The sequence below is a fragment of the Talpa europaea genome (genome assembly GCF_964194135.1).
Source record: "Talpa europaea genome assembly, chromosome: 4".
In the NCBI taxonomy this organism is placed as follows: Eukaryota; Metazoa; Chordata; class Mammalia; order Eulipotyphla; family Talpidae; genus Talpa; species Talpa europaea.
Window position 1 is genome coordinate 37,692,372 of NC_140070.1, and position 15,993 is coordinate 37,708,364.

The window sequence follows — 15,993 nt, forward strand, 5'->3', positions numbered from 1 at the left end:
ATTGCAGTCAAGAAAGAATGCACTGCATTGAAGGAACAGTTCAGACACTTCGTGGCTGATGAAGAGTGTGTGGGGAAGATGGTGCATTTGGTGTAATGAAAACAGAGGACAGACTGGACTGCCTTGCATGCACAGTCTAAAATTTTACTTTATCCCTTCAGTGCCAGGGACTCACAAAAGCTATTAAGAGAAGGAACTGATCAGAGTTATGTTTTAGAAAGGTAACTCTGGGGTCCGTGGAGAGAACGGGTTTGGGGAAAAGATTTGTTTTTTATCTCTCGGCCTAACTGAGTGAATTCATGGGACAATACACGTTAAATGAGCATTTCTGGGCCCTCCCTTTATTCATATTCTGTCAGAATCTTTGGGCTTATGGCCTGGCAGTCTGCATATGTAACATCTCCACAGTGATTCTGGCGGGCTCTATGGTCTTTCATAGACTAGAGCCCCAGAAGCAAATTAAGGAGCTTTTGCAATTGTCCAATTATGAGATAAAATGAGTTGGATCTGTACCTGATGCCGCTCCAGACTAACTCATAAGAAAAAAAATTGTTTTAAGATAATTAGGTAATTAAGTGCTAAACTATTTGCTGCAGACTGCTGTGTGAGCTTGGCCAAGTCACATGATGCCTAAGTCATCATACTTTTAAATGATAAAGCACTCATATACATAATCTTATTTGAGTGTCACAAATTCTCCAGTTAGGGAAAGTATTTATCACCTTCAATTAACAAATTAATAGGAAGATTAGACCAAGTCATTCCTATTTGTTTGCTTGCTTGTTTATTGTCTGTCCCCTCATTCACTGCAAATCCAAGAGAGCAGAAACCTCGCAGACTCAACAACCATTGGAGAGTCTCCCTAAATGCTGAATAATTGAAAGACAAAAGAAATCAGACCCCAAAAGAGAAAGAAAGTCACGGCAGTGTCAGGAAAAGAAAGCATATTGCAAGGTCGATTTGCAGGTTTGATTCTACACTCTGGAGCGTGCAATCCTGACGCATCTACCTTAAAGCTATGCTACAGGCCTTGGCTGAAGAGTTGGCCAAAAATGAGATCTCTCTTCTAGAGTTCATCCAGATCTCGCTGTTGTGATCCATCTGCTTTACCCTCTCCTCTTGCTGGGTTTCCCCTTTTGCAGGGATCAAAGGAACGTGTTAGCCGCCACCCAGGACCAAGTCCATGCCCACCTCAGAGACAGGGAACCACTTTCCAAGAACTGGCTTCTCAAAGAGCTATAGAAATGCTAAATAGCAACAGATCTGAAGGCAGAAAACAACGTGGCACTAATTATTCCTTTTCCTTGAGGTCCAGACGGAGGTGGCTGGCACCCCGCCGCTGGCTTCTTTGCACATAAGTTTCCTCAAGATTGGGAAGGTGAAGGGGGCGGAGCCCTCAATGCCAAGAACCCCCACCACCCCCCCTTGCGGGCGGGCCTGCACAGAACCCCGGGGGCCAGGAGGATGCTTCTAATTGGCCGGAGGGCGGGTGACGGGGGTGAGGGCGGGGTTTCCCGGGAGGGAGTAAATGGGAGGGGGTGTGCGCAGCCGGTGTCAGTTTCCTAGTCCCCCTCTGCTCACCTCCGCGCCCCGGACCTGCGCCTCTCCTCCACCTAATGATTTTCCCTCCTCTCCGAGCCGAGAATCTCTGGGTCCTCCCGCCCCTTTCTGTGGCCCCACATCCTCCCCAGCCCCGAGGCCCTTCCTACATTTCTTCTGTGGTGCTTTGATACAGGACACTTTCTGTTTGCTTGTTTTCTCCGCTTTTCTCTTTGTTGCTCTAAAACCGGTTTTTCGCCGAAGCCCCCCCACCCCGGAGGAAGTTCGACTTTTGGAGCAAGGCGGTGCCGCGGACCGACCGCACCGGCCTCCCCTGCACGCCCGCCGGCTGCGCCCACCTCGCCAGCCATACCCGCCGCCTGCGCTCGTTCGCTCGAGGAAGCCAGCCAAGAATTCATTGATGCACCCTTTCCAGTGGTGTAACGGTGAGTCCCGAGCGGACGCTGGCTGGGCGAGAGACGTGGAGGGGGCGCAAGGCTAAAGATCCCACCGAGGGCGCTCTCGCCCTCTTGAGCCAAGTTTCTCATGAGATCGGACGGTCCAGGAGGCGTCCAGACGCCCAACTCTGCTCTGCCGAGCGCGGAATTTGGAAAAAAAAAAAAAAAATCCAGGTTTAACTCGAGGGTCAGGAAGGGTGCCTGAACCTTTGGCGGGCGGGGGGCGTGAGAGTCGAGGGGTTCCCTGGCTTTGTGTGGCGGCTGCGCTCTTCTACCCCCTTCCCTAGCCTTTGTGCGCTCGAACTCTGTCCTTTGTTGTGGTTGTCGGAGGAGAATTAAATCCGCGCACGGGCTGGGATCTCCTAGAGGGAGCTCAAGTTCCCGGCCCGAAACTTTGCAGGCTATTTTAAATATGTATACAAGGCAGCGTGCGGGACTGGACGCGGGGGCAGCAGCCTCTGTCTCTGTGGGGTCCCCCCCCCCCCCGGCTGCTAGGGGGGTGCTTTGTGCTTGTGGAAGACGCCGGATGAAAGCGTGGCGGTATGGAATTAATAAAGCCTGGCAGATATCTCGGCGCCTGGATACCCTTGGGTGCTGAGCTAACCTGGCGGGAGCCGTGTCTTCTGGCGCCAAGGCTGGACTGAGGCACTAGCTCGTGAGCCTTGGTGGTAACTGCACCTCCGGACCCTGTCACCCCTCCTACTCCCTACCGGCTTCCTGGTGTGGGGGATGCTGTAGTCATCTCACCTGAGGTTTGTCACCCCCGCCCCCAGCGGTTCATGTGGTCCAGAGCTTGGGTCGGAACCCTCACCCAAACGACCATAAAAGAGGGTCTTTCTGAAAAGTAGGTCAGTTCAGATACAATATCCTCCAATGGCCCGAGGGTTTTGACTGCCTTGTTCTAACACTTGAGAGTTTCTGGAGAAGGGCGGGGCTTGGGAGGTGGGGGCAGGAGAGCAGCTGGCCTTATCTCTGAGTATGGCAGGCTGGCTAGTAGGAGAAAAAAAAAAAGATTCATCCCTGAGAGCAGACTCCTGCCAGATCTTGGATTAATTATTTCAAGAGTCTTTTGTTTTAAGGCAGGGCTTGGGCAGCATGTGTATGAGTGTCCCCCACCCCCCTCTTCCTCTTGCTAGTAGGATCTAATTTCCTGAAAATGAACGAAGCTGTGTGTGATAGGCGGGCATTGCCAGATAGGGGGTGGAGGAAGGGGGTTGAGGAGAGAACAGTGCATCACAGCATCTGGGAAAGATTCCCGGTGGCTGGGAAGAAGCATTTCCCAGACCCACTGGTCTTTCTCGGCCAGCCCTTCTCTTGACGTCATTCCTGCTCCCAGTCTGGTAAGGGAGATGAGACATTCTGATGTCAAGACAGCCATAGGTGGGCCAAGACAATGGAACAGAGACTTCGAGAGAAGAACCAAGGGGACTTTAAGTATTCCTAGGCTTTTGGGGGGGCAGCCCTCTCACGGGAGGTGTGGTCTAGCAGAGGATTGCTCATTTATTTTTTCGCTTCTTAAAGTGACTAAGAAGCAAAGAAGCAAATCCCTCTCTCCACCCTTCTTTCCTAGGATTGGTATCCTGCCCTTGTGAGTTTTAGAGGACAAACTACTTACTCCGTGTCAGCTTTTAGCCAGTATATGTTTTTTTCTTTTTAAAAAAAAAATCTTAATATTTGCAAATGGACCATCTCTTCTGGCCCAGAAGCTATTCTCACCCACCTTTTTAACATGCAAAGCCCCCAAGCTCACTGACTCAGTCCTAGAGGCCCAAGGCAAGCTGCTGTCTGACAAGATGGTCAAGATAACTGATGGAGGGCACTGCTGGGGCCAAATGCTTGCACACACCCTCTGCTGCAACCACTGCTTGGCAGGTTTCCAGGAAACCACATCAGGTTCTTTGGCACTCTAAAGATACCTGGATTCAGCTCATAGAGGTGCATGGGAGAGCCACAGGATTAGAGTCTGTGATGGCATCAATATGCTGAGGCAGGGGTGGGCCATTGATGCCGCTGCAGGGGAGGTAGGTCTCCTTGATATTAAGAACATAGTTCCCTGGGCCTCCCCTAGTGGCGCAGCGGTTGAGCGCTGGGCTGCAAGGCTGCCCGCAGCCTCTGCAGGGCCGGTTCATTACCGGCCACCAGCGAGGGTCCCACCAAAAAAAAAAAAAAAAAAAAGAACATAATTGCCTGCAAGGAGATTCCTTAGATCTCTTTTCCAGGGCAGATTGAAAGTCCATGACTTCATGAGAAATTGATCTCTTTTGGCCCACAGAGAGAAAATATTTGAATGGAGGCCGGAGGGGTGGTGAAAATGACTTTCCTTCTAACCCCTGTTGAACCTAGAAGCAAGGACTTTCTTTTTGGACGCAGCAAAGTTTAGTCTGCAATTACTTAATTTTTTCAACTTGATCAGCAAATCTTTCAGCACAAAAACTACTTCTTTTGCTTTTGTTTCCCGACAATGCCAGGTCGGTGCATAAATCAGACCCTCAACAATACTTGTTGGTTGACTGGTCATCCATTAGCTGAGGGCAGTTTCTGGGCAATTTTCCCAAATGTCAGTCTCCCTACTTAGAAGTAGGAGTTTTTGCCAAGGATACCATGTTGTTTGTGAAAACTGGGATTTATTTACCTCTTCACCAGTTGCTGAGAACAAGCCAAACACGAGCCTGGGGGAGAGGAATACACGTCAAGTCACAGTCTGTGGCCCAGAAAGCTTTCAGGTGTGTCAGGCTCATGGTCACACTGCACCACGGTGCTTCACTTTGTATGGAAAAACTTTGTGTCTCTCTTCTTCCACATAAGATAAAATCATCTAGTCATTCTTATTTAGCTTTTTTTTAATCTTCACTGTCTATCATGGGACTTGTTCATATGAACAATGCTTCAATGCATGAGTTAAATTGATTCTAGGAACAATTGTGAATGTAAGGCTATTAGTAAGTGTGAACAGGCCAGACCCTGTGACTTGGACTGTGAGTACTGTAGCATCGGGGTGAGGGGATTGGACTCCACAAGGATCAGGCGTGGTGGACTGCGGGAAAGGGTGGAGGAAGATTGTCACTGTCTCAGACAGGGAAAGCTACATGAACAAAAGCAAGGATGCAGCTGTGGACAAGATGGGACAAGAAATAGTGAGGGGCCTCCCTGGTGGCGCTGGGGGTTAAGATGCAACCTATGAAGCTATCTGCAGCCACTGCAGCATGAGTTCAATCCCCGGCCAGGGAACTACCCACATGGTGCCACAGACCTCTCCTGACTTACTGGCTGCTCCCCTCAGTGGTGTATTTCCGTCAATCTGCCTGTTTTGTTCCCCACTCTGTCTCTGGTGAATCCTTTCACCCCCTGTACCTCTGGCCTGTACCCCAGTTCTAGTGTACATAAATAAATAAATCTTAAAAAAAAATAGTGAGATGACCAGATCACATGAGGTGAAGCTGCAAGACACTGAAGGGGTGGTTGAGAGGGGACCTAGCTCATACATATGTGGGAGGACTTGAAGCCAGTCATGAGTTTGGGAAATGCAGAGTAAAAACCAAGTGGGAGGATATGTCAGACATGTGGGCTAAATTAGATGAGGGACCAGACATCAATTAGAAGTCTGGAATAGGACTTGGAATAGAATTGGGCACAAAATCTGTTTTGGGGTAGGGATTTGGCAATAGCATTAGGCACAGAGTCTGAAAGGTTTGAAGAGACACTCATTATTTGGTCACTAGATTGATGTAAAGAATGAAGGTCCATGATATGTGCAATGTATGTACAATGTCAAAGATGATTTCCTGTCTTTCAAGTCAATCTTCTGCTGAGTTGTGGTGACTTTGGTGACCATCATGTAGAATTCTGAAGCATTTGAAGGGTTCTGGCTGTGCACCATGATGTCAGAAAAGTGCCTAATGTTTTGGAGGTTTGAGAAGAGAGGTGTATGGAGTGGAGCCTTCTTAGCTGTTTGTAGACAGGATATGATTTTATGACTTTATGATTTTATAAAGTTTCCCATCGACGGGGAAATTCATTCTGTATTTTGATATTACAAAGGTTAAGCTGATAGCATGAACATGTACCAGGGGAGAAGCAGGTATGTGGTAAACTTTAGTTTTTTTGTCTCATCGCTTTCTGAAATCCAAGTGGTGTTGCTTACTTTTTGGATCCATAAGATTTTTACCCACAAGCAGGAAAAAACATCCAACCGAGTGTTATTATTTATAGCCTATATTTTTCCCCTTTATGGTTAAAAAGTACAGAAATTGTACTCAGAACCAGTAGTCTAAGATAGCAGAGTGGTGCTAGGATTTGTACCCAGTGACTCAGCTGAACTGAAGATTCTTCCTCTTTGTCCTTCCTGCCCCCTTCAGCTCTTATTGGCTTTAAATCAAACTATTCTGCTTCCAGCTGCAAATTGGCTGCACCATTCCAGGTATTTTGGGGAGATGGTATGGAAAGAAAAATTTTTCCTTTTCCAGCACACCACCTCCTTGTTTCTGAGGCCAGAACTCAGTCACATACCTACCTCAACACCAAACCCTGGCATGGGGAAGTGACTGCCATGGTTTACCCCTGCCTGAATTATGTGGCAAGGGGGAGAAACATTTAGTGGCTAGTCAATGCTCCCCACACTGAATATGCAGACGCATCTCCTAGGGAACTTGTTAAAATGTTGGTTCTGATTCACTTCCTCTGGGGTGGACCCGAGAGTCTGCATTTCTAACAAGCTTGATTGGGGGATGGAGGTTGCCACTGCCATGGTGGGACTGTACTCAGAGTCTTTGAGCAGGAAATGGGGAAGGCAGCCAGTAAAGTAAGCTGCAAACTCCCCTGCATCTGTCCCCCACCACTTTCTGGAATGCCGGCCCAGCCTTTCAGTGAACAATTGCTATTCTGGTCCTGGAGCAGGTGGCTTAATATATGACAAATGACCTTTGCATTTGCACTTCACAATTTACAAAGCATATTTCATATACCATTATTTTGGGGCCTTGTGTTATTTTCTCTTGTTCCCATATGACAAACTGAAGCTTAGGTCACATATCTAGGGAGAAGGCAGAGTTGGAACCCAAATAAACATTTTCTCACCCCTGACCCTTCATTTCACTCATGCATTATATGGGCTTCTGCCTGATAGAATGGATTTTTGCATTTTCTGCCCATTGCCAGATTCCTTGATTCCCCTGCACGGATCCTGTTTTAAGTGCTATGTGCACTGTCTCATTTCATAGATTTGCTAAATAGTTTACCCAAGATTACATATCTAGTAAATGTTAGAGCTCCAATATAAACCTAAAGCCCTCTGATATAAAATCAGAGTTAGGAGCCCAGAGTCTGCCATCTCTCTCTCTCTCCAGCCTTGCTGCCACAGAGTAGTGTGAGCTCTCTGGTAAGTTTCCAACTATAATAATATTTTTCCTCCCCCCTTCCTTGGCAGGGTGTTTCTGTGGCCTGGGACTGGTCAGTACCAACAAGTCCTGTTCGATGCCACCCATCAGTTTCCAAGACCTCCCTCTCAACATCTACATGGTCATCTTTGGCACGGGCATCTTTGTCTTCATGCTGAGCCTCATCTTCTGTTGCTATTTTATCAGGTGAGTGACACCCTGGCTGACCTGGGACAGGGAGTCAAGGAGGAGGAGGCCTGGGGTAGGGCTAGCTGAACCAGACTCCCAGTGCAGACTCCCTTGCCTCCTGCTGGGACCTGCTTTCAGGAGAGGGCTTAGCCTGCCCTTTCCAGGCCCCTGAGACCTGGTGTTTCTATTTACATCAGCCTATCAGGTTGTCCCAGAGCATATAAGGTCACCATGAATTGGGCTGTGTTCCAGATGCCTGTTGGCCAGTTATTCTAAGGTTGTCTAGAATTACTATCTGACCAAGTAATACCACTGGTGGTCTCTTCTCTGTCTCTCTGCTCCTCACCCACACCCTCTGGGTGACCAGGATTAGGTGGGCATCAGTTATATCAGTGGCATGTTCCTCTGCTCTCCTGGGAAATCCTAATGTCAACCCTCCAGATGCTACTATTAACAAGTTGCTATCTGGAGAGCCACTAGCCTATTCTGCCTTGTAAACTCTTGATTTTTGAGAGTATAAAAACTGAAAATGTCGCTTATTCTTAATTGTGCTAGGGACCCAGGGAAGACTTGAGTTTGGAAAGGCTAGCCAAGCTCCAGGAACTGTTTCCTCCCTCCTATTAAAAGATAGAGAAACTGGTGACTATTTTCTACCAAAAATTTTGGGCATGACAAGTATTTAGAGTAGGAATTAAGTGAGCGTTTCTGAGTAGGGTGTGTTATTGGCATTAAGTATTCCTCATTGTACAAAACTATGCTGTAAATTGGTTAACAGTGCATATCCCTGAACCCTGGAACATGCTAGTGTCCTTATAGTCATTGAGATAACCAGTTTCCAGCTCTTCCCTATTCCCAAAACACACACATCACCACCTGCCTGGATAGATAGCAACTGGGTTCTAAGCTACTATCTGATCAAAGCATCTAAGCAGATTAAATTAAGATGCAGGAAAAGGGAGTTCTGGCCCCTTTTCCTGAAGTGTCTGGGTGTATTTGAGTGCTTTGCCTGGAAGGAAATTAGGGGGAAGGCAGAGGCTTGTCCACATCCCGAAGCCAGAGGAGCCCCTGTATGAAGGTGAAGTGCTCCAGGCCCTGCTCCTCACTATTCGCAGTTGGTACCTTGGGCCTCTTCTTTCTCAGAATTTTAATTTGAATGGAATTTTCCATTTGAAAATCTATGCAGAGGAGATGGTGGATTATCTCCCCTCTTGTGCAACTGAGTCTAATATTGCTGTCTAATGATTGAGTGGGATGAGGATAGATTTCTGGTATGCCTACACCCCTTCCCCATTCCTCAGGCCTGAGTTTTTTTCCCCTGAAAGACTGTCTGCCTGACCACAACCCACCCACCCCCCATACCAAGCAATTTACGCAATTCCCCAGAGACTAAAGATGGAGCCATACTAAATACCAAAGATTTATTTATGATGCTAGGAGGAGTCTGTAAAACCAACTATATTTGGTTCCTTCACATGCACACCAATGCACACATGTGCCAAGATGAAAATGTGGTCAAAGGGAGAAAACACAGAAAAGCACTCTGGGCCAATAAATGGGTGACCAGCATTCATTTCTTAATTCTGCCACTAAAAGGCGTGAACTTGGGTTTTTAGCTTCCCTTTACCAAGTGGTTTTTGTGTGCCAAGTGTGGTCTAACTCAATTCTCGGACATCTCTCCAGTTTCGGAGGGCTAATACCACTTGATAAATGAGGAAATTCATGTTCAGTTAAAGCTCTCTACCTAAGGCCGTGCATCAAAGACAGGGCGGTGGGCTAGTCTGGTGATGATTCTCTAGTTTTCCAGATTCCGCATGTATGTGCCTTTATTAATTGTTTTGTAATTTGCGTTTCTCTTATTACATATTTTTTTGTGAGTCTTCTTCCTCGGGTGGAAGTGGGGGGCACCTGTGGCACTGTGGCATATGTGACCACCCTTTGCAGCTAGTGATCGGGACTCTGAAAACAAGCTATGGGGCTGTGTACGGCTGACTTACTTTTCTTTGGCTGGAGAAAGTGCAGGGCAGTAACCACATGAAACCAAAAGCTTCCCCCACGGTGGCACTCTGTGACACCACCTGTCCCTCCTGCAGTAATCTGGCCTCCATCACCGCACCCTCTGCTGTGCAGGCTGCCTGGAGGCAGTTGACCCTGGAGTTTCATGGTTCCAGAGGCTTGCCAGTGTGGCAGCCTGTGGATATCTATATATAGAAAGACACACAAGCATAGAGGCCACTTCCTCTCCCCGCTTCTTGGTTTCCTCTTCAGCCAAAATAAGCCCACGACTGCTGCTCCCTACATGGTGAGCTCATCCGCCAAGGCCAACCCCCACTCCCAGCTCCCCCTCGCTCCTCCTCCCCAGCCTCCCAAGAGCTGACCTCTGCCCTACACAGGATGGAGGGGCCAGTGAAGCATAAATAGGCAGGAAAGGAATAATTATTTTCAGGGCCTGACTGCATTGTTTGTTCCAAAAGAGAAAAGCAAAGGAGAGCCCGCTGGCAGTGGCTAGAAATGGTCTTATTAAAATGAGGGTATTTTTAGTTCCTTTGCTCATCCAACAGCTGAGAAGGCCACCTGTCCAGAGTTGGTGGCTTTACCTCTCCCACTGGGATGGTTCAGGGTTTTGCTTTTTGCTTTGTTTCCCTTGCAACCTTTTGGGCCCATTTCATCACCGTCTATACCTTCCTGATCTGGAAACCTGCATGCAGCACTGAGGCGCTTCACTGTTCAGCTAGTCCTGGGCGCAGGGCCAGACTTCCAGACGATCTTTGGTGTAGGAGCAGGATGGTCACAGGGCTGATTTTCCATGATCTGAGCAGACGGGTAAAGGAGAGTCCTGTAGCCCTCGGTGGCTTTCTCAGGCTTTTAGTGAGCTTTTACATGGAGTGCAGCAACCAGGTACACAGCAGGCAGGGGTGCCGGGGTGGGGGTGGGCAGGAAGCCAGCAGGCCTCCAAGCCCCCTGACAAGTCCTCACTCTTGGCTTCTCTGGCCTTCTTTCTCCCCTTCTCTCTCTCTGCTGCCTCTACCTCCCTTGTGAATATCTCTATACTGAGCCATGGCCCACAGAAGTTAAAAAACACAGCTTACAACAATGTAACAACTGCAGGTGCCCCATCAGGCAGTGCAATCCTAATGGTGGGAGGGCAGAAAAGCCTGAAAACCATTTATCCTACACTTGGGTAAGACCATTCAAGGGAGTCAGGAGGACAAAAGGCATGAGGGTGGCGAAGGAGGATATAGCCCATGATCCCCGAACTCAGCAAGCAGGAAGGCACAGACCACACTGCATAATCATAGCCATGGTGCCGGTGAGGGAGTGAGGCACAAAGACGTGCACGTTCCCTCGTTCTCCCAGAAATAAAAAGCAGACTCTTACCACTTCCTTATTTACTGTGTGTATCTGGTAGCAGCAACAGCGTCTCCTCGGAAGGTGGTTGAGCTGTGCCCTGGCAATCAGAACACTTCCTTCCTAGCATAGCTTGTTGTCAGTCTGCTAACAGCAGTTCATTGAAGCTTTCCATATATCCTCCCCTGCCCTCTCATTTGGAAGTTGGGACAGAAATGCATGTATGTATAATACAAACATACATATATATATACAGATATGAAAGTCTTTTCTGGACCAAGAAGTTGTATGCAAAGTTAAGGATAGAAATGTGAGAGTCCTGGGTTAGGTCTGTAGCCCCACAACCCACCAATGACTAGAAACCCTCAAATAGGGAAGAGGGAGAGGGAATGGACGAACTGTCCCAGGCCTCAACCTCATGGCAGGAATCCAGCTGGCTTGGAGTTCCTAAGGCTCCAGGCACACACCACCTACTGTGACCCTGACTTCCTGATAGGGATGGTGAGGTGGTAGGCAGCCTGATCTTTTCTGCTTCCTGATTGTGCTTGGGATGTGGCTCTGCCCCCACCTCCTCTCCCACTTTGTAAGCAGTTTGACCTTCTCTGTAGTGCGTGTGCAGCACCTTATCTCACCCCCATTTGATTGAGGCTCATGACTTGAGATTCTCTGCTTCTAACTCAGTTCTCAAACTTTTTCTACAAAAGGTCAGGTATTCGAGGTTTTGCCGGTTATATGCTGTCTCTCTCAACTCTCCAACCCCACTCTGCAAAAGCAGCCATAGACAATGTGTGAAGTGTAAGCATGACTATGTTCCAACAAAATTATATGGATGCTGGTATTTGAGTTTCTAATAAAATTATATGGATGCTGGTGTTTGAGTTTCTAATAATTTTAATATGAAATATTCTTTTGATTTCTACTTTCAACCACCTAAGGAAAAATGTCATTCTTGGCTCAAAGGCCTGATCAAGTGGTAAACTGGATTTGGTGCTCAGACCATAGTTTGCTGCTCCTACTCTTGGTGGATTTCTGATAACCAGACCACTGGCGAGGGAGGAGAAATAACCTAGACCTACAGAGAAATGATCAGTGGGGAAACATCTGACTCCCATATATAGAAATCCATAGAGCTGCCTGAAGAATTCAGGGTCTCCTCACTGAAAATAAAATGACAAAGTGTGTGTGTGTGTGTGTGTGTGTGTGTGTGTGTGTGTGTGTGGGCATAATCATGGCCCCAGTCATTCACATAGTAAGCCATTTGAGAGTTGTAGGCTTGGTGATTGGAAGGCAATTTCCAAAGACTAAATCATGTTCTCAGAATTATGATGTGGCTCACCTAGTAGGTGAAACAGGCCACATTGTGTGTTAGAGTTTGGGCTCTGTATTCAGATAGACTTTGACTAAACTCAGACTCATCTGCCAATCACCTTGCAAATTTGGGCAAGTTTTTTGACTTCTTTGAACTTCATTTTCCTCAACTATAAAGAAAAAAGTATCTTCCTTTTAAAGTTGTTGGGAATCAATAAGAACATAGATGAATGTTTAAGGATCGAAGTGCAGAGCAAATCCTCAATAACCAGTATGCTATTGCCGTAAGTAACAGCATCCTGTGTTTTGAGCATTGAGACTTGGGCTGTATATAGGCCACTAGCTTGAGAGAAAAAGAAGGAACAAAAAGGAGTAGTTTGTATTTGCTTGGCATTGGGAAGTGAAGAGTGTGCTTTGGTTCCAGAATACTTGTGTTCCCCAGATGGAAAATTCCCCAGGGTCAACAGCGATTTATTTATCCTGCCACCCTGGCTTAATGAAAATAACTTTTAAACAGCATCTTACTTCTCTGTACTCAGTAGGCAGATTGCTGATCTATATATTTTGGGAGTCTGAAGGAATTGACCAACTTTAGGGAGACAGCAGGGAGAGCTATTCAGGATGCACTGTGAGAATTCTCTAATCTCTGGGACCTGACAGTAAGTTTCAAAGTGATCGAGCCTGAGTAAGGAGCTGAGTCTTTAATCCATTCTCTGTGACCTGATTGGTCCAACCGTACCCCATGATGTCTATGGGGTGGGACACTCCAGTGGGGAGCATCCCTCCCCACCCCAGAAGAATGCCCAAGCAGCCAGCCCATCCTCCCAATTTTGAAAGGCCCTGTGCAAAGCCCTGGTAACCTTTCCCCTCCTGCTTTCTCCCCCAGCAAACTCCGGAACCAGGCACAGAGTGAACGATATGGATATAAGGAGGTAACGTGCACGGCTTTTCCTGAGACACCTTCTCCATGTTTGTCCTGCTAGACAGGGGAGGAGAGCAAGCGTAAGCCTGGAATCCCCCAGGCCTCCCCTCTTGCCCTTTTCTGACACCTTTCTCTGTCTGCAGAGCCCAGTCAGTGCCCAAAGCTCAGCCCTGCATAGGGAGGCATGAAGAAGGGGGTACCACTGTGAAGGACTAGGGATCCCTTTGTGGGTTGATACTCCAGTCCCTGGGCTTGTTTCCTTCTGAAGCCTTGCCTTCTCATTTCTTTCCAGGTGGTACTCAAAGGCGACGCCAAGAAGTCACAATTATATGGGGTGAGTGTAATGGAGCAGCACAAGGGAGGGCCCCAGTGGGTAAGGCCCAAGGCGTCCTCACTGGCACACAGCTTGGACCCTCTAAGGGACCTTTTAGTCCCCTCTTTTGTGTCTTCTTGGGCCAAGAAGACCCAGCAGGGCCATTGATTACCCAGCAGGTAATCAATATGTGGAACTCACATCTGGAGCCAAGGAGAAAACTTTATAAAGGGATCAATCACATAAGGGTTTGAGTAAGCAGTGACTCGTGGCCCCAGAGAGATGGGGCTACATAATCTTGAAGGGAAGAGTGGTCATCCTAGTTGATGCCATAAGCACGATCCAGCTTTTAACTTTCTGCATGTTCAGACCCCATGTCCTAGCTTTGCTCTGGCATCTACATTGTCTTACAGGCCTGGATCTGACTGAGTCATTATTCCTGTGGTACTTTCCTGTCACTCCTCCATGCCTTTCCCCACCCTGACTCTGAGAAATAGGCCACTTCCTGTTCCTTTCTCACCTATGCCTTTGAGGCCACCTAACTCATTTCCCAAAGCCTCCTTCCATGCCCACACGCTCCTACGCAGAATATATGTGTGCTTGTCTGGGAGTGAGAGGAAAAGGAATAGAATCACCACTATTACCAGACATAGGCAGCCCCAGACAAGGCCTCGTTTCATCCTTATTTTTGATGTCTGCTATTACATCTCAGCAAGTTCAGATGTTTCCTAATGCCTGCCCTAAAAGAGCAAATCAACTGAGATCAAAGGGGCTAGCCGGTAAGGAGCAGGGGTGTGAGAATATAGCTGACCACATACATCGTCCCCCATCCTTAACCCTTGCCAGATGTACTGACTGGAAAGGATTGAAAGCCAGTTCTCCAGAATAGCAGTGTCCGAAGGAAGTTTCTATTATCTGCACTGAACATGTGGGAGCCACTAGCCACATGTGGCTGTGGAGCACTTGAAACACGGCTAGTGAAGCAGAGGAAATAAATTGTTAATTTCATCTTATTTGGGTTAAACAGTCGCATGTGGTTAATGGCAACTGAACTGTCAGTGCAGTTTTGGGATGATGACTGAAGTTTCTTAGGCTGATGAGAAGACTGGAGGAACTCAGTCTTCATGGATGGGTATGAGATTCTTCCCTGCTCTCCTTTCACGCTGCCCCATTCCTTTCCACAGCAGACCTGTGCAGTCTGTCTGGAAGACTTCAAGGGCAAGGATGAGTTAGGCGTGCTTCCATGCCAACATGCCTTCCACCGGAAGTAAGTGTTCATGGTGGGGATGCATGTCCAGGGGTGCCTTTTGGAAGAAATAAGCAGGGAGCATCTTCTAGAACCTCCAGTCCCTGTACGTCCCACCCACCCCCTGCCCTGTATCATCTCCATACACCAGGCAAGCTGGACGGGTGTATTGGGATAAGGACAGTGATGTTTTTGTTCTAACGGCAGATGGGCCCCATGAATAGAGATAAGTAGAGCAGCTTGGAGTATCTTCTTAGGGAAAACCAAGTCTCCTTCTGCCCTCAGGTGTCTTGTGAAGTGGCTGGAAGTGCGCTGTGTGTGTCCGATGTGTAACAAGCCCATTGCCGGCCCCTCGGAGGCCACCCAGAGCATCGGGATCCTCCTGGATGAACTGGTGTGAGTGCTGCTGCCATACCCAGGCCTGGAGAAGTCCTGGGGCTGCCTGGTCCCTCTGCACAGCTACAGTGAACCAGACTGTTGGGTGGTGATGGCCATGCTCACCTGGAGGGGACACAATGCAGGGCTGGCCTACCACCTTCAGGGGGAGACCAGACTCCCCACCTTTCTGCCTCCTGAGGCCTTCCTCCTTGTGACTCAGCCATCAAGACCACTGTATGTGGTACTGGACTATGTACCTGCCTTATCCCTGCTCTAGGGAAGGAAAGCCACCCCTACCTGTTCAAGAACTTGGGGTCTACCCCTGGAGGGACCCCCTTAGGAGGACAAGCTACCTTGACAATGAGGAAGGGATAAGATGGGTTCCATCCCACCTACAACCTTTCCTCTACTCCCCGCTCCTTCCATGGGAAGTCTAGAAGGGAGGAAGGAAAGATTGAAGAACCAAGTGCCTCCAGTGGAAGTGAGGGAGGCTCTCTGGGAAGTCAGCAAGAGTGGGGACATATGAAAGGAAAGCCAGTGTTTACAGGGAACTAAGGAAAAAAAGACTGGCCAGCCGGCCTGCTGACTATGGGGTGATGAAGGGCAAGCCCTTCTCCCTGCTAGGGTTTGAGGTGCTATCCATTCATTCTCTTCCTCAGTTAATCCCAGAGCTTCCTATTCCATGGGGTCCAGTTCCCTCTAAAGGAAGGATAGACACTTACATGGATTCCCAGGGCCATTCTCTAAAGAAGCAAGAGGGGCCTGGGGTTGGGGAGTATCTGAAGGTTAATGTAGCAACAGATACCTTTCCCTTTGTAAATAGTATTTTTATACTGCATCCCCACCATCTCAGGCTTTATACATGGGATCCCCAAACAGAGTGGGTGGAGGTTTTCTGTCCCTCCCCATGTGGGGGTGAGGGT

General features: G+C 48.1%; 1 protein-coding gene across 2 annotated transcripts; it reads left to right on the top strand.

Annotated features, from left to right (window-relative positions):
* Nucleotides 1–1,960: 1,960 nt before the first annotated feature.
* RNF122 (ring finger protein 122) lies at nt 1,961–15,092 on the top strand (the record flags this gene model as incomplete). Of its 2 annotated transcripts, none has more annotated exons than XM_084231046.1 (6): nt 1,961–1,985; nt 7,420–7,576; nt 13,098–13,143; nt 13,426–13,467; nt 14,631–14,713; nt 14,978–15,092. In XM_084231046.1, the coding sequence occupies 6 exons, from the start codon at nt 1,961–1,963 to the stop codon at nt 15,090–15,092; spliced, it is 468 nt and encodes a 155-aa protein (XP_084087172.1). The 2 variants fall into 2 exon arrangements, with proteins under 2 accessions (XP_084087172.1, XP_084087173.1); XM_084231047.1 differs by having other exon boundaries at nt 14,634–14,713.
* Nucleotides 15,093–15,993: the final 901 nt, after the last annotated feature.